The sequence below is a fragment of the Ambystoma mexicanum genome, chromosome 3p, assembly GCF_040938575.1.
Source record: "Ambystoma mexicanum isolate Mex_15411 chromosome 3p, UKY_AmexF1_1, whole genome shotgun sequence".
In the NCBI taxonomy this organism is placed as follows: domain Eukaryota; kingdom Metazoa; phylum Chordata; class Amphibia; order Caudata; family Ambystomatidae; genus Ambystoma; species Ambystoma mexicanum.
The window spans coordinates 1,129,335,658-1,129,354,476 of record NC_090925.1 but is presented as its reverse complement, the minus strand read 5'-3'; the positions used below and the strand labels follow the sequence as shown (position 1 = coordinate 1,129,354,476).

Below are 18,819 nucleotides of genomic sequence, written 5' to 3'. Positions count from 1 at the left end.
GACTGCTCAAGTGATGGTGTCATTGTACTGGTCAATTAGGATGGAAGCATTGGTGTGAGAGGCTGTAACTGGTTTGAGATCGCCAAGCAAAGGGAGAAGGTGGTCTTTGGTAAGATTGCATAGGCTACGGAAGAGTGCAGGGGGCAATGAGAGGGTGGTGGGTCTAGGGGGTTTGAAAGTCAGTATGGTATATGGTCTGATGAAGGACATGGATAGCTGGAGAGGATCAATGTATGGCAATTGAGATATGCAAGCCAATCCAGTTTGAGATTATGGATTTGCGTGGGTGCAGATATTTGTTGGACAAGACCCAGAGCACAGAAGGCATTGACTAAGGATGGGGCACTTTTATCCTCCTTGTCATTGAAACCTATGTTGAGATCTCTAAAGAGTATAAGTGTGGAGGTGGGTTTCAAGTTAGATGAGAGGGTTTGCAGGAGGTCATCTTCAAATGATAAGAGTGGGCCTTGAGGACGATATCTAGGTGTAAAATAATGGTGGTAGTCTAGTCGAGTGAAAGCTTGGTGGATAGGAAGTCAGAGTTAGATCGAGGGATAGTGCAGAATTCTCTGATAGGGATAGACTTTTTGAAGATCAGGGTTACACCCCTGCCTCTACTATCAGGCCATCTTTGCACAGGAGGGTGTAGCCAAGAGGGACAGCCATAGATAAGGCCGGTCTGGCTGCAGCGTGTAACCAGGTATCAGAGATGGCGAGGAGGTCTAGATTGTTAGATGTAATGAGGTCAAGTATGTCTAGGGCGTGTGCTGGGATAGATCTGGCATTGATTAGGGTGCATTTCAGTGGTGGGTATGGTGAGGTAGGCGAGACGTTATTGGCATGGACAGTACCAGTTATGAGGTTGCTGGGAATAGGTTTAGGAGGACAGCGAGAAGTGCAGGATGGCTTGTAGACGCTGATGGTAACGTTAGGTGCTATAGTTCGAGTATTTCTAGCCATCGGTGTTGGGGGAGTGCGGGGCACAGTGCATGCTGCAAGGCAAGCACCCCAGGTGAGGTCTATGTAGTGTGTTTGGGAAGCCATGAGTTTGACTGGTCAAGGTGCCAGGTTGGTGGGTTGGTATAGTGTTGGTGATGGTTCTGAGGCCTGATTAAGTGTAGGTGGAGGTAGAAGCGTGGGAGACATTTTGTGGGTTGGCCTGCATTATATGAAGGCAGCAGTTTATGCAAAAAGTGTGTGACTGGAGGTGTATGGGCGACATACCGTGGTATTAGGTGAGGCTGAGGGGCTTCCTGGCCTGGACAGACACAGACAGGCATCTGGGCCCTTGAGTGCAGGCCCTTGATATGGGCCATATCTACCTGCCAGGGGATGTAGTCAGAGCCCTTTTTGGAACCCAGTGGCCAATAAGATGCCGCAGAGGAGGGGGCATTGGAGAGGGCTGCACCACAGCTTGGAGAACCTGGTGTTACTTTAATGAGAGACGTGGCAGCCATCTTACCAAGGAGCTGGAGCTCCAGTTCGGTGATGTGCAACCTTGTACTGCATCTTGGAGGGTCTCCAGCTGGGAAGGTCTTCTGTGGAGCACAAGGAGTGCAAGCAGAGACATGCAGGTGAGTGCTGGCACGGATCCCCATCTGGGCCCATGGATGCAGAACTTTATTAAGGGCTAGCTACGCCTGCCAGCGGATGTAGTCATAGCCAACTCCCTGCTGCTGTTTGTGATAAAGTGACAGTTTGTGTAAGGAGTTTTCAACTGGGCCCCATGTCATGACGGTCACCTAAGGCACATCCTAGCTTTTTACACAACAGCACTTGGGACCCTGCAACTTGTCACATTGCTTTTCCCAGTATAAAGATGGACTTGCAATCAACTGCATGCATAGCGTGGTTGTATTAAAGTCAGGACTAACTAAAGGTGACCCTTGTGTCAAGGACTCAATTGGCGACCATGACTATTCCCTCCACCCTCTGTTCGCCCCTGCCCGCTGTACTTCTCCCCCATTTCTCCATTCACTCTTCTCCCTTGTCCCCCTTTCATAAACCCTTCCCCTGCTTCTGACAACAGTCAAACTTTAAGATGAAAACAGCTTGCTCTCTCTCCAGTTGATTTTATCTTAATGCACGCTGTGCCGGAAATGGTGGCCTGTTGCTGCAAGCTTTCCTTGATTGCCAGGAAGTTAAAGTTAGGCTAGAGGTCAACAGCCAAAGGCTGCCGTTAATTCTCAAGTTGGGTCAAGATTTGCTTCAGTGAAACTCATTTTTCAGACAGACTTTTCTCGTCACCTTAGATTCAGCAAAGAAAGAAAAGACACTCAATTACTGCGTTTCTGGAACTCGTCTTTTATGATGGGTACTATGTGGAAACAGCTTTTATCACTTGGAAAAGCCACAAGACAAAGCTTATTATTTATTACATGGCTGCATTAGCGAAGGCCAAAGGGAGATATGCTCATTCAAAACAACGGTTATAAATCTGTGTTTCTTCTTTTAAAGTGCCTTATTTTTAAATATGTACTGTTTGCCTTTAATAGCCTCCATATATCCGTAACGGAATTACAAAAACAAAAAAAATGGTTTTATTGGCGATGCAGTAGAAAACGAATCTTGATATTTACACAGATCTCTAGTGATGCCAGAGCAGGAACTTGAAACGAAACACACACAAACACATACACCAAAGATCTACATTATCATAAACAACACACATGTTAAAAGTAAAGAGCAAACAGATGGTTCAAACGCTCCCGCTGTAATACGCGCGTCAGAGCTGCAGTGTATGAAACCTTCCATCGTCTGAAATACAATCATTGGGGGGGGGGGGGGGTGACGCTGCGCGCATGCGCGCAGGTGCTTTGTCTCCTCGGATGCGGAGCGCACGCGGTCAGACAAGTTCGACTTTGGCGTTGGGGTAAACGGCCACCACGTCGTAGCCTTCCGGAGGCTTCACGCGCTCCTTGGCGTGGTTTTCGCAGTACAGCTGCTCCTCAATGAAGAAGTAGCCCCTTTGCTTCAGGTTCAAGCCGCAGTCGTCGCACATGAAGCACTCCGGGTGGTAGAGCTTGTCGCGGGCCTTGACGATGGTGCCCCTGGAGGATGCAAGGAAGGAGACAGGGTTAGGGTAGTGCTCATGTGTAACAGAAGGGCAGAGTATATCAAGCAAGCGGTTCTCCACTAAGAGGTAGATCTCTTTCATGACAGAATCCAAGGAGAGGACGAGCCATTGCACATTTTTCAAAGTTCTCTACAGACTAGGTTTCTACATTGAAAACAATTAACATATTTTGTTTACATTGCACATGTCAAAATGTTCGCTACAGGGTACATTTTATCAAGGTCAAACTGGGGCATGAAATTGTCTCCGGCACCAATGAAAAAGTGGCCCACAATTGCAAATGACAATTCACTCCATTTGTGACAGACTGTTTGAGTAGTACCCAAGGGGGAGGCTTTTGATAAAAAGAGATGCAAAATGTGCATTTTAAAGAATATTTATTCAGTAACATTGGTCAAAACTACTAGCCGCATGGAGTAACTTATCAAAATGGGCCAAAAAAAGTGGTCCAGTTTGACCAAATGAATTTGCCCACACTAGCATTTTGTGTTTTTGGTGCAGGCATTGCCCTATTGCCCTGTAGGCCAGTCGGAGCCTGCATTTTAGGTATGTTTAACATGAAAGGATGGGAGCAAGTGACACTGAATTCCATTGAGACAATCAAAACCCCTTTTTGTTCTTCTAGCTAAGAGTTTGTTAACATATTTCAATGGGATGCCTTAATGCAATATTTAAAAAATATCCTGAGAAACACCTTTGTTTTAATGTTTATGCAATTAGCATGAACTATTTTGGCAAGTCGTGATGCAGTTGCTATGCTACTGAGTTTTCTCCTGATCCCGGCAGCCATTTGCATGGTCTCTTTACCCTCTAGCGGATCAGAAAAAGTTGGGGTGAGTCAGGTTAGTAGGCAGAGAGGGAGCACGCAATATAGCTTTCCTGATGTGATATTGCATGCTTTCAGAGGTGCCTGGGTATTGTATTGTGTACACATCTGTTTCTCAGTTTTCTGTGCCCAGAGGACTTTAGTTAACCCAGAGGGGAGCCTTGTGTGATTGGGGTGCAAGAATCCCCATCACCCCCCCACCCAGCCCTATTCCACTTTTCTCCCTATTCCCTTCAGTTAATTGCTCTTCTTGCTGTTTTGTTGATTGATTCACATTGTTATTTGTTTCTACCGTTATATTGTTTTATGTTTTATGTACCAAGTTGTTCAATTGTACAGAGCTTTGGTGTAAAGCGCTTTATAAACCAATAAATACAAATACATACAAATACAAGAATACATGTCCTGATATTGGCCCTGATATGTACCTTGTTTGAAGAGGTGTATTATTCTGCTACATGGTGCCTGTTGAGATGGGTATTCAAAGTGGCTGTGGGTAGCTTACGTGTTATGCACATTTTGTGTTGGAACGTTAAAGCTGCGAGTTTTAGTGCAACATGGTTTGTAGAGACCTCAATGGGAGTTTTGGAGCATCCATTCAGTGTAGCAATGGTTATGTTCTGTTAATACCAGTGGTGTTTTTGTGGGACATATGAGTGTGTGTGTGTGCCTTAGCTCTTTTAATGTCCCAGAGCAACCCACTCATTCCTCAGTCACCTCCGTGAAAGTGAGTGCGCTTTAACCAAATGCACACTAATCCCAGCCAAAGGGTTCATGTGACACCCAGAAGTGTGCACTTGCAACTTGTTTAACTTAACTTTTGCCAAAAAGATTGGAAGAGCAGTATTTGTTTTTCAGAACCACTTTTGGAACAGCTGAGTGACCTTCTTCTGATATCTTGAAAGTCTGCACCACTGCAGACGCCACTTTTCTTGAGTGCAAGGGACAATTTCCACATGATTCCACTGGCGGAAAAAAAGGGCACAGAGGTTTTGGTAGTTCAATATCCTGTCCTCTAATGCAGCCGCCTGGTCCTTAGCACCACACAGTTGGCATTGGCGGCCATGCTTCAAGCCTAAGGATTGCCCTGTTGGCTGTGATACAAGAGTCGTGTTTCAGTGCATTTTAAGAGTAAGCCTCTATCCCTTCACTGCACTGTCCTCAGACCTAGAACTGAAAGTATCCATTTTAAGATGCCTCTCCATGTGCACCTAATCAAGTACACTTGCCTCCCTTCAAAATCCATACCTATTGGATTCTCCTATGCTTGTATCCAACTGAAGTCAGCCAAGACTGCGATTCTGGGAATCCAATTAATGGAGAAATGAAAACCCAGGGCTCAGGGAAAGTGCTCCCGATGAGGACAGAGACTCCTCTGATATCCTGAGACATTAGTCAGTATACAGTGCTATTTACTAAGGGTCAGCTAGAGGTGAGTTATTACAGAAAATGCCGCCACCAGCTGACAACGGGTGTGCTCGCCTGCAACATTGGTAGAAAAAGCGTCTCTACTGCATGCATGCGCGAAAGATTGTTTAGTGCACTGCCACATGGCAATGCACGCATGCTGGACCATGCTTCCGATAATATACATTGCGGGTTGTGCAGCTGGGCTGGAGAGAAAGCCTGTTTCTCTCCAGCTCTGAAATCCCTTCATTGGCTCCCAGTGGATGCAAGGATTACATTTAAAACCCTTTGCATTGTCCACAAGGCTTTCTGGGGCCTGGGTCCAAAATACCTTCAACTATCCCTCTGTAAATACCTTCCCTCTCGAGCCCTTCGCTCCTCTATCTCTAACTCCCTCAGGGTCAGTCGTTTTTCAAAGAAACGAGCTGGAGGTAGATCTCTGTCTTCGGCCGGGGCCTCCCGTTGGAACTGCCTCCCTGCCACCTTGAAACCTGAGGAGAACCATCTACGGTTCCGGAAGCTCCTCAAGACCTTCCTCTTCGCTTCTGCCTTCGCCCTGCTTCTCCCCTGCTGATCTGCCTTTTTCCCTCGGCACTCTGCACCTGGCCACCTTCTGCCCTTCGGGCCCAGGTACCTGCTCACCCTGCCATCCTCCTGCACTGCCTCCGGGCCACCCCTTGCACTGGGGCCTGTGTCTGTACCCATACAGTTCCCCACCCACTCTTCTTCTGCACTTATCAGATACTCCCTATCTGACTAACCTAGCACCTTTGCCTCTTACAGGCTGCACTACCACTGCTAACACTCTATTTAATTATTTATGTACTTACTATTTATTTTGTTTCTCTCCTATGCTCTGCACATTCCCCCTTTTTCCCTTCCCCATGCACTTTACCCCTTTTTCCCTTACCCATGCACTTGCGCGTTCTCAATGTCACTGGGCCTAGTAAGATCGTTGTTTTTGTTTCTCCCCTGTTCCTCTCCCTTTGCCTGGTCGTGCTCTGAAACACCTGTGTAAGAGCGCGATATAAATAAAATATCATATCATATCATGTTCTGTATAACATTTCCATAAAATAACCGTAAGGTACCTTTTTTGGTCAGAGTGCAGGTCATTGCTATACATCAGTGTGGCAGGGCGCCCTGCTGCCTATAAAAGCAAGAGTACCATTATGCCATATTTTGTGTAAAGCAATTATGCGCTGCAGAACCAGCGTATGGTGTGAGGGTTTACATGGAAGCATCTGTTCAGTGGTAAAACCTCACGTTTAGCGCTCATAAAGTCGTGCAGATCATCCTTTGCAATAAAGGCAAAGCAACTTCCCTGCTGAGCTCCAGTTTTTCCAGAAGTTAGGATGCCACCATGCCGTGCCCAAGCCAAAAAAACGGCGCAGTGCACATCTTTCCCTAACAAATGAAAGTAGTGCTCAGAATTCACAAACGCCACTTTTGTTTCTGTATACAATATGGCATTCTGCACTACTATTCGCAGGAACAGCACCATTGTGCTAACCTCTCCAGCGGAGCCAGGCCCTGCCATGGGAGGTCCTAAGCACTCTGAAATTGAGGAAGCTGAATACAGAAGGTAGCACTCTGCCATAAAGGGCCACTAGAACATGGCAGACATACACGCGTAGCCCTTGGTTACAACACCAACACATAAGAACTGAAAGCGACTGGCTGTGAAACGCTGCATTTATTGAATTATATTTTCATCACATACAGTTTTTTGTAGTATTGACAGGGAACACCTCAGAGGTCATCTTCAAACATTGTCCGTGACCTGGATTTACTTGCCATGACCTGGAAGTACTTGCCATGGTTGACGTCAGGCACGTCATTTCGCCAAAATGCCAGGGGTAGCGGAAGTGACATCACAAGACCCTTGACCCCCTGGTGACATCACAGGAAGTGATGTCATTTGACCCCACCCCAAAGTGATATCGCGTGAAGCGATGCAACACAACCTTTCACCTGTTGACAAAAAAGGAAGTGGCATCACATAGCATTGTACACTACGAAAAATATGGTTACGATATCACTATAATGTGATGTACATTTCATACAATAAGGGATCGCCATATGTATCATTTAGATCAGTGTATATAGACCCATATTACCAAATTACTGTGAATGCAAGCAGACGTCCATGACCAAATGATAATGATGTGTTATTATATAGCACTTACGCTTAAGCGCTTTACATAAAATAAATATACACCCAATATCACCCAACCTGTGTTGGTACCGATTTATCGACCTCAGAAGGATGAAAGGCTGAGTTGAGGCGTTTAAGAACAGACTAAATCAGTGACTCACCGCCTAAAGGGTGCCCGAAATAAACCTTTAATGATTCTAGCAATTATTGTATAGAATTCCAGAAAGACACATTATTTGGTATTCCTATTCTTTCTTATTTAGGGTCAGTGCTGAAAGTGTTAGACTTGTGGCACTCCTGCTCTTCTTTCTTTAAGGGACCTGAACAAGAAAGCTAGCCACTCCAGAATGAAAGAGCCACATGATGCTGGCCACAGCCCAGGAAAAATAGATTTTTTTTTTTAGAGGTCGCAAGGGAGACCCCAGAGGTTGCAAGGGACACCACAGAGGTCGCAATTGTGACCTCTGGCGACCCCCAAATGACGTCCCTCGTTGACGTAATTCCCATCCCAAGAAAACCTGCAGGTTTAAGCGGGACAGATATTATATTTTTCAGATATGAGATCCCAAAAATATGGGACATCTGAGGGCAGTTCCTCAGAACCTGCCCCGGAGCCATGGGCAACCCAGGGTACTAGCCCATTGTCCCTGCCAGTTGGACTTCAGGACAGGTGACCACACCCTCACCCACCAGCAGACAAAACATCAAGATTACAAAATCCAACACATTATGACACTATGATGTAATATAAAGTGCACAGGATGTGCTGTATGTCACAGCAAGGCAGCAAGAGAGGCCGATATACAGCCCTTGGATCCCTTGAAAGGGGTGCACAACACATACTGCACCACTTTCACCCATGACGTCGTTTCCTGGGCTATGGACAGCCCCATAACCCAGCATAACCCAGCATTGTCTACGGAGGATTGCTCAGGGGCAACGGGCTTGCCTTGGAAACAAGATGACGTCGAGCAACACAGGTTCGATCCCCGAGTCTGCACTTAGAAACCTCTGGGTATTAAGCTCATTATAAGTAAACAATTACAAATTACACGTACCTCCCCGTAGACTGCAGTGAAACTTTTAAAAAAAAGCCTGTCAAATCTTGCACCTGGGAGAGCAGTGTTTAAGTTTAAACAATGTTCAAGAAGCAGCAGGAATATACATCCAGTGCACAGCAGTGGGGGGCAGAAGCCTGCCCCCCAATTGTTACTTCTTTAACTGGGTGTGCGCATGCGGAAGCCTCATTATGGCCACGCATGCGCGTTTGAAATAAAGACGGTCCGTGCGGCAGATGCCGCCGGGACCTTGGAATGAACGGACGTTTGTTCACTGTTGTCTGAGTGTGCATGCGTGCGGATGCTAGTACGGGGCGGCCCGAGGCACGGGTGACACCATCACATTGGCGACGAGTCAGGACACGGGGAGAGAAACGCTCGGCACGTACAAACGTGTTGCCATGGGTATTTCATCTTCTTGTGTAATACAAACCTCACACGTGGGAAGGTGGCCATTTTGTTTTGGTATTGACAGTAGTTGCGGCTCGCGAGGGTGCTCGTGCGCTGCCTAAATACTGAGGTAAACATCTCCTCAATTTTTGGACACTCTGCAGTTCTCCCAAAACAAAAAGGGGGACTGCACTTCGGCTTGTACAAACAGGTTGTGGGAGAGAGGAAGCCACAGCACATCATCACAGCATCTCAGCCCAAGAGTTCTGGTACGTCGAATCCGAATTTAGCCAGGTTTGCGGCCTCTAATACGGACTGAGGTGCCAGTGTGACCTGTGAAGATGGCAGACAGCGACGGAGAAGCTCCTGCGGCGGCAAGTGTGGTGAGAAGGCAGCATGGCTCCTTACAACCCATGCAAGAATTTGATACTTCAGGCCCACCCTCAAAACTGGGCCCGAGATGGCTTTTATGGATCAAAAAGCTTGATATGTTTTTTGTGGCCACTGGGGAAATGGACGATGATGCCAAAGTGGTGACACTGCTATACTCAGCGGGGACAGAAGTATTGCGCATTTATGAATCCTTCACCTTACCGGTGGTGACTTATGATGCTGTCAAAACTGCACTTAAGGACCATTTTATTCCTTTATCCAACATTGACTTTGACAGGTTTGACATGTGCGGAGAAAAGCAGCAAAAGAATAATTCTTTGGATCAATTTTGAGCACGCTTAAGACAGCTAGCCACCACGTGCAGATGGACGGATGCGGAAGTGATGGTCCGCCACCAACTAATTCAAGGTTGCAGCTCAGGTAAGATGCAGAGACAGGTCCTGAGGGAGCCGGGCATGTCTCTAGCACAGATATTGGACAGTGGAAGGGTGTAAGAACTGGCCGAAAGTAGAGGAGCCAAGATGGATGCTGCCGTACGCCAAGGAAAGCATGAGGACGCTTTTGCCATAGGGAGACAACCTCAGGCAAAACCGAGGTGGAGCCAGAAGAGACAGGAACCAACAACACTGCAAGGTGGTTCTGCCATTTGTCAATATTGTGGGTATGACTTACCACATTCAGAAGACTGTCCAGCTAAATCAAGGGTCTGCGGGAGATGCAACACGCCACGGCACTATGCCAGGATGTGTAGAGCTGCTGCCCCGGTTGCAGGACACCCAGAGGCTCAACATCGCAGAAGAGGAGAAGGAGGATGAAGAAGTCTTCTTCATCTTGAATTTGGCGACAGGGACGAAGAAACGCAGACAACCGACGTGCGTTGTGGACATTCAAGGGGTTCCCACACAGGTGCTAATTGACACTGGGGCCTCGGTGTGTGTGCTGGCCACTGAACATTATGAGGCCATCCTAGGTCCTCCTCCACTGGACAAGTCAAGGACCAAAATGTTCACGTTCGGGGGTGACACTCCCTTGCCCATAAAAGGGGTGTTTGTGGCTCCCGTATCCCGAGGAGACAAGGCGATTAAAGCAAGGTTTTTCATCACAGATGTCAGCCCACGGTCCCAGTTGAGTTGTTCGGCCTCGGAAACGTTGGACCTTGTTCATTTTGCACTTGCGGTCTACCAAGGGGACATTACTTCACTTTTGGAGAGGTTTGCGGATACCTTCCAAGGAATTGGCAGACTGAAAGCAGAGCCAGTGCGACTGCATATAGACGAAACCATTCGCCCGATAGCGCTGAAGCAACGACGTATTCCGTTCCACCTTCGTTCCCAGGATGAAGATGAGCTCAAAGCACTCATCAGCATGGACAGCATCGAAAGGGTGGAGGGGCCGACTCCATGGGTCTCGCCGATTGTTGTGGCGCCGAAGCCCAAACAACCGGGCAAGGTACGCATCTCCGCGGACATGCGGTTGCCCAATGCAGCCATTAAGCGTGAACGCCACCTGACGCCCACGCTAGATGACATTATCGGCGAACTGCAGGGAGCCAGGATATTCTCAAAGTTGGATCTGAGGGCAGGATACCACCAACTGGAGGGGCACACAGACTCGAGGTACATTACCACCTTTACCACACACGAGGGTCTGTACCAATTCAAGCGCCTTAGCTTCGGGATATCCTCTGTCTTTCAAAATGCCATTAGGGGTGCTCTGGCAGGCCTCAAGGGGGTGATAAATATGAGTGACGATATTTTGGTCTTCGCCACAACGCATGCCGAGCACATGAAACGTTTGGAGGCAACCCTGCAGAGACTGAAAGACCTTGGCCTCACTTTACATCGTGAGAAGTGCGAATTCTTCAAGGACCGTATTAGGTTCTTTGGTTTCGTGTTTCACGAGAACGGGGTGTCCCCGGATCCGGAAAAAGTCAGGGATATCCGCGAGGCTGCCGCCCCCCAGTCGCCAACGGAAGTCCGCAGTTTTATGGAGATGGTTAATTATTGCAGCCGATTCATCAAGGGGCTGGCATCCCTCTCTGAACCCCTCCGGGCCCTGACAAAGAACGATGCTGTCTGGATGTGGGACAAAAGAGAACAAGAGGCATTTCTGCCGATCAAGAGGGCGCTGTCCGACCAGGGCACGGTGGCGTATTTTGACCCCATGGCCGAATCCGAGATGGTGGTGGACACGAGCCCGGTGGGCCTGGGGGCAGTCCTAATGCAAGCGGATGCAAGAGGCGAAATGCTACCCATTGCATATGAGAGCAAAGCCCTCACGGAGACGGAGAGACGCTACTCTCAGATTGAGAGGGAGGCCCTAGGTATCCTGTGGCGCTGCAGACACTTTAGGTTGTACATTTTGGGGAAACCCATGACTGTTATAACGGATCACAAGCCACTTCTGCCCATCCTAGCGTGCACGCCTTCAAGGCCACCTCCCCGGATAGAGCGGTGGATACTCGCCCTTATCGAATATGGGGTCAAATTGGTATACCGCCCGGGGACGAACAATCCGGCAGATTATCTCTCCCGCCACCCCAACAAGGAAAGGGAAGATGGGCATGGGGAAGTGGTGGAGTGCCAAGAATTCATCCACAACATTATGGAGTGTGCCATGCTGGTGGCGCTGGACAGAAATGTTGTGGCACAGGAGTCGGCGAACGACGAGGTTTTCCAGATCATCCAAGCTGGTATTAGGAGTGGGGAATGGAGAGATATCCTACAGAATAACACAAGCAAGGAGGGAAGACAGAGCCCAGAGGGACCTCCAGGCACTTTGGAAAATTCGTGATGAACTCTTCATCTCTGAGGATGGTTTGCTGCTAAGAGGGTGGCAAATTGTTGCACCACGGTCGCTGGGGGCTCGAGTCCTGGAGCTGGCCCACACGGGACACCAGGGTGTGGCAAAAACTAAGGCGAGACTGCGACCAAAAGTATGGTTTCCAGATCTGGAGGGCCTTGTTGAGGCGCACGTGAAAGGATGTTTGCTGTGCCAAGCAGCAAATCCCCTGGAAAGAGCGTCACCGATCAACCCCATGGAGCGGAGTGAGAAGCCATGTGGTACGGTCCATGCTGACTTTGGGTCGACTGGAAGGGGCATGTACTTCCTAGTGGTAGTGGACCAGTGGTGGAGATATCCAGAGGTGGAGCTTGTGGATTCAACATCCAGTGACCATACTATCCTGGCGTTAGAAAAAATGTTTGCCACGCATGGCCTCCCGGAAGTTCTCTGCTCGGACAATGGACATCAATTTGGGCAGTATCTGAGAGAAAGGGGTATACAGCACCGGAAGGTGTTGCTACTCTGGCCCCGGGCGAACTGAGAGGCCGAAAGGCTTATGAGAACACTCAACAAGGTGTTTCGCATCGCAGCAAACAGCGGAGGGGAACTGAAGAGGAATCTTTTCGAGTTTCTCAGAGAGTACAGGATGACCCCTCACCAGTTCACCGGAGTGGCCCCATCAGAGGCTCTGTTTGGGCGATGTCCGAGAGGGCTCCTCCCGGAGTGGGAGGGCGTGAGCCGGGGGTTATAGACAATGACAGAGTGAGAAAAGAGCGGGAGGCCCACAACGAGAAGGAGAGCGGAAGGAGAAGGCTGCAAGACAAGGAGATAGTGGTGGGAGACTCAGTGCTGGTACGCAACCGCAAGCCCGAAAGAAAGTTGTCTTTGCCTAATGAGCCACAACCGTGGGCTGTCACCCATGTCAAGGGGTCCATGATTACTGCGGCGAGTGAAAGAGGAACTATCACCCGCAACTAATCATTTTTCAAGAAGATCGACATCCGGCCTGGAGATGCTGAGCTGGTGGGGCCCTCATGACACGAGAACACTGCTGAGCTCCCTGAAGAGGACCCGTCTGTGGATCCGCCATGGGCAGTCGGGACCCCGCCACCAAGTCCGAGAGTGGAGCGGCGGTACACTGCGCGACAAGGATGCAAATTACCTGTTCGGCTCAAGGACTATGTCCTGGACTCAGGAGACTGAACAGGTGACTGCCCAAAGCCAATACACTATTGTTAAGAAAAGTTAATGTTTGATATTTAAACCTGTTCAAGTTTTGAGTTTTTGCACTATTTCGTTTAGAGAAAAAAAGGGATGTTACGTTTTTAACTGGGTGTGCGCATGCACGAGCCTCGTTATGGCCAAGAATGCGCGCTTGAAATAAAGACGGTCCGTGCGGCAGATGCCGCCAGGACCTTGGAACGAACGGACGTGTGTTCACTCTTGTCTGAGTGTGCATGCGTGCGGATGCTAGTACGGGGCGGCCCGAGGCACGGGCGACTCCATCACACCAATGTCAATACACCCCCCCCATGACAAAGTCAAAGATGTAACTGCTGTGCTCCGTTTTTAGAGGGCTCACACCGCTCGAGGGTTAGCATGTGAAAGTCAATATCCTCTAGACTGGGCTGAGAGATGGATCTTATGGGCCAAAGGAAGGCAGAGTACACATTCTGCCACCTCATCCCAGAGGAAGGGGGAGCCTCACCGTGCAAATTGTCAATGCACCAACTGAAGCGTTTGGTAGCCTACATGCATCCAGTTGCCGGTGGGGTACTGATCCAGTCAGCTCACGTTCCCCGGGGATGGTGCCCTGTCTGATTCCCAGCACAAGTAACTTATCAACGCTGGGCCCCGAGCTTTACTTTTTCCTCAACTTTCCAAGGAACTTGTTGGAGCCAAGAGTCAGTTTATGTATGCGAAGGGTTACAGAAAGAGTAAACCAAACCAGCTGTAAGTGTATATGCAGGTACTTCGAGGGACATTGGGTGTCGTTCACCAACTTTTTAAAACTGTTGTCCCTCCAAACAAAAATTCAGGCTGGATCCCCTCTGGCTACCATCAGAATCGGCGTCTCATTGTTTAGTCCCAAAGACAGATTCCCGCCAAGTTACTATACTTTGGGTGGGGCTGAGAGGCGAGTCCGCCATCATCTGGCGCACGTGGCATGATACCTCAAAGCAGCCATCGCTTTAATAGCGTCAATACAAAGCTCCTTATGCCTGGTGTGCCTCATAAAACGGTACTTTGCTGGATTCCTGCGTGCGCTGACAAAAAGCAGAACGCCACAAACGCACTTTTATGAGCAAACAGATCCAGAAGAAAAAGTCATATTGGATTTCCATTCAATTATTTCCGCCCCGTCGAGGGCACAAGTGCAATTGTTCCTCTCCATCCCCTCTCCCCCGCTTTAAAATGCATGGCCACACATTCCTGCATTGGAAGTTACGAGGAAGAGGAGACGGTACTGCGGCTGAAGGCTTGTAACATCTGCATGACCCGAGTATAGGGGTCGGAACTCAGCGTGGCGCAGTGATTTTAGCAGTCTCCTGTATTTTGATGCGTTTTGGCAGGCGCCAGTGGCAGTAAAGGTTGAATAAACACGAGCTCGACTTTTACTGTTCCAAAGTAGATAAAATTAGCACCAATTTCAACAGGATGGATTGAGCACGCGTGGAGAGTACACGCTGTGCATGAAAAGAAAATATTTGGTTAATTGTTATGAGTTTGCTTCATGTGAAAGGTGCCAGCCTGGGAGCAGTTGTAGTTCTCTTCTGAAGGAGGCATTGCTTCCAGAGCGTAAGCCTTATTTCCCGCCCATTTCTTCTCGTGACCTCTGAGGTCCTGGTTTTGATCAGGACCCAGCACGGCATGGGGACGTCAGGGCGGGCAGTGGTTTAAAAGGTGCCCACTGTCTGCACTCCGTGGGAGATCTGTAACCACAGAGGTCCCTGGTGGTAGGCCCTCACGAGGTCCTTGTTGCGAGATGGGCAGGGTCACCTCAGAGCTATTGGCCAAATTAGAAACCCATGTCCCGCATATGCATCTCTCTTGATTTTTGCTCCCCAAAAACTTGTCACTACATAAACCTCAAGCAATGCCCTTGTTGTTCAAGTCGGTCACACCATGCTGCAACTTCATGAAGGGTTTAAGGACATAACTTTGAGACAAGTGATGAATTAAGATAAAGGCGAGATTTGCCTGTCATTTCTCGTCATCCCTCACCTGCGCGCTGGGATGTTTCCGGATTATTCCACAGTGGGGTGACATCATGCACATCCGGGATCTTAGAATTTGCGTTTATCTGCCATGAATGCAGACACACACTATCTATTGTCTAAATCCTTTTTGACTTATAAAACATGGGATTCTGAAACTTCAAACAAAAGCCAGTCAAGAGTTTAGACTAAACCATACCCCTAAGATTAAATGTTTATATGTGATGTGGACCTGGCATCTTAACACAACAGCCATTAAAGCCAAACACCTCTCACCATAACACAGCAAACAACAAGACCAATCATTTGATAGGACTCCAGAAACTCTGAGAACATTCCCCAGCCTTGACTAACTCCTAGTTTCTCTTCAGTTTACGCATCGCACTCAAGTGCAAGCCAGCCACCCGCGCATGGCTTTTAAAAAAAGACCTCTCCGCAGATATCTCTTGTGCCCAACACAAACCCACACTATAAGCACAAACCTACCCCTTCAGACACAAAACCCCAGAGGCCACCTACATTTCACAGCAGGGAAGCTTGCAGGCATTCAGAGCTCAGGGTATTTCTGATCGGCAACCTTAACACAAAGCACTGCTTGCCTTTCCGCCTGCTCTCAACTATCCGAACCCAGCCACTCTCTTCCAGATCCGCCTGAACTCCTACAGACCATGCAAAAAACAGTGGTGCGTGGAACACACGCCAATACCATAACACAATAACAGAACATAAACCGTTGATCTGATTCTCTCTCCTAATTCTATATGTCACTGGTTCCATATAGAAACTGAGAATAACAGAGGTGAAAAGAAAGGAGCAAACCTGGTGGGTATCTCGGTCTATGTGAATTGTCCCTACAATTGGTTTGCCAATTTCTATTACTGCCTGTGTGCTCTGGCATAGGTGTTGAATATTCCTGGTGACCTGGTAAGGAACCTCAATGGTTAAAAAAGTTACCCTAAAAAAATGACAACTCACAGGTGAAATTCTTTCTTCAAAGGTGCCATTGCAAGCAGGTTTTATCAGCTGGGGCTTGGTCCGTTTACTCCTGCAGGAAATGCAATCTGGCGCTGAGGGATGAAGCTGGTTTGATCCTCCGTAATCAAAGATTGCTTGACATTGGTTTTGAGCAATAGTGCAGCATCCAGAGCCCAATGTGCACAAAAGAATGAGTGTAACTATGACCCTCTCTAACTTGCCTCCTTTTTTTCCCCCCAACTCCCGCCCACCCTCCACACAGAGACAATCCCCATCTTCACTCCCTCCCAAAACAAACACATTGCCTGGGTCCTGACTTTCCTCTATTCCACCCCCAACACTTATAGCAACTTTACTACCAATCCTGAAAGAAATAGTGAGGAAAAAGGCATGTTAAACGAGCACCATTACTTCCAGTGCTTGTCCCCCAGAGCACGCAGCTTTATGCACCCTCCCCTTTCACCCAACATTCACGCCAGGACTATTGCCTATTGCCTATATCAACCCCTCACCCACCACCCATTGCCTGCACACACAGCTCTGCCTGCATCATTTTCATGTTAATATTTCTTCAGTCGTGCCCTTCAACGTTCTCGTAATACATTGGATGAGCAAGCTTCGACAAATGCTGCCCCCATTTCATGCAGGTTAATCATTCGTGCTTGTGTTTGGTACAAGACTGGGCCAGCTGGAGATGTGTTGGACTAATGGTAAAACTACTTAAAATGAGCTGACTATTTGCAGCCATTGAGAGTCCTGGCCACAAGACATGGAAACCTGACACAGTTCCTCACAATCACTGGCAGCGAATTTCACAAGTAGGCATATTTATTATAATGGTAACCAGTGATAATATTGTCCGAAAAAATAAAGATATAATAATCAGTCGTCAATATTTAACATAATACATAAATATCTAAAATTAATTAAATCAACAATGTAATTATTCATATATAATACTTTAAAATGTCCTATATAGTTCTTATACTAATGTATTAATTATATATATATGTCCTGTTGTTCACTATTTCCACCACTGGTTGCCGCTCTTCAAGTTCAAGCCAGTGCAGTTCACTTGTTGTCCACTGGAGGCTTTCTCATTAGTTTCTGGTTTTCCGCATCTGCCATTTTCATTCTTCAGTGTTTCTGGTGATGCCTCCAGGGGAAGATGTTCCCTCGTTCATCACAGCCTTGTATTTTTTGGGGGGAACATGGTTTTTTTCACTTTTTCAGATTTTTTTTTTCTCCTGGATTATTTTTAGAATTTTTTTTTGGAGAACCCATTTTTGGATCATCCTATTTATTTTTGGATAACTTTTTAGAACTTCATTTTTTGTGTTTTGGGGTGCTTTTGTCTTGGTTTCTGCGATTTTGTGAATTTTTGTATCATGACACTGTGTTTTGATCATTGGATTACTTTTGGGAATTTGGATTTCTTCATATTTTTAGATGTATTTTTTTCTTGAAATGTTTGGATTTTGGAATGCTTTTGTTGGACAGTGGATGGATGGATTACTTTTGGGAATTTGGGATTTTTTTTTCTGGATTCTTCGGTTTTTGGAATGCTTTCGCTGGATACTGTGTTTGGAGCACTGGATTACTTTTGGGAACTAGCATTTTTTCATGTTTTCGGATGGCTTTTTATTCTCGATTCTCTGGTTTTCGGAATTCTTTAGTTGGATATTGTATTTGGATCACTGGATTACTTTTGGGAAACTTGCATTTTTCACATTTACAGATTTGTATTGCTGAATTATTTGATTTTAGGAGTGCTGTAGTTGGATACTGTGTTTTGATCGCTGGATTAATTTTGGGAAATTGGATTCCACTATTCCATTTTAGGGTGTTTTTTTCTTGGATCTTTGGATTTTGAAATGCTTTCTCCGGATACTTTGTTTGGATTGCTTGATTACTTTTGGATACTTGGATTTCATCACGCAAGTGTCAATATCCATTTATTCAGCATTTTGGGTCGATTTTACAGAATATGGTTCATGGATTGGTGTATTTCTTCCAGAAATGGGGAAAAAATGTACTTTTCTAAATGATGCATCATTTGGATGGATATTTACAATGTGTGGTTTAGTACATTTCATATTTTAAGTTTTTATTCCCAAAACAACATATTCATTTGCATTCATGATTCAGGTTTCTTCCGTGCTGATGGCAGCAGTATTTCTTTTTTGAAAGATGCAATTTCCCACAGTGTTTGCATAGCGACGCACTGAAAATATACCTCTATTGTTCCACCACTCTTTTTTGTTGTTAGTATTTGCAGAACGATAAAATCACTTATAATCATTATAATTTGTATAATATGCTCAACCTCAAAAGGCAACATTATAGTATGAAAGATAATATCAGGAGTCAGGTATTCAGTCTCGAAGAAGGCGCTTTGAGAGTCGAATGCAGAAAAGTATAGATGGGTCGTCATTGCTTTGGGAAGTTACAGCTGTTCATAGGGAAAGACAGCTGGTGACATGCAGTGAGGGAACATAGGTGTGCGGGGCACTGGTACAAATCACTGCAAGGCT

General features: G+C 47.0%; 1 protein-coding gene across 1 annotated transcript in view; it reads right to left on the bottom strand.

Moving 5' to 3' along the window:
- Positions 1 to 2,284: 2,284 nt before the first annotated feature.
- The window catches only part of PDLIM4 (PDZ and LIM domain 4), a 659,501-nt gene continuing 642,966 nt past the window's right edge, over positions 2,285 to 18,819 (bottom strand). The window contains exon 7 of the mRNA XM_069652514.1: positions 2,285 to 3,050. Within this exon, the coding sequence (XP_069508615.1) occupies positions 2,846 to 3,050 (205 nt within the window). The 3' untranslated portion in view covers positions 2,285 to 2,845. The remainder of the gene's footprint in view (positions 3,051 to 18,819) is intronic.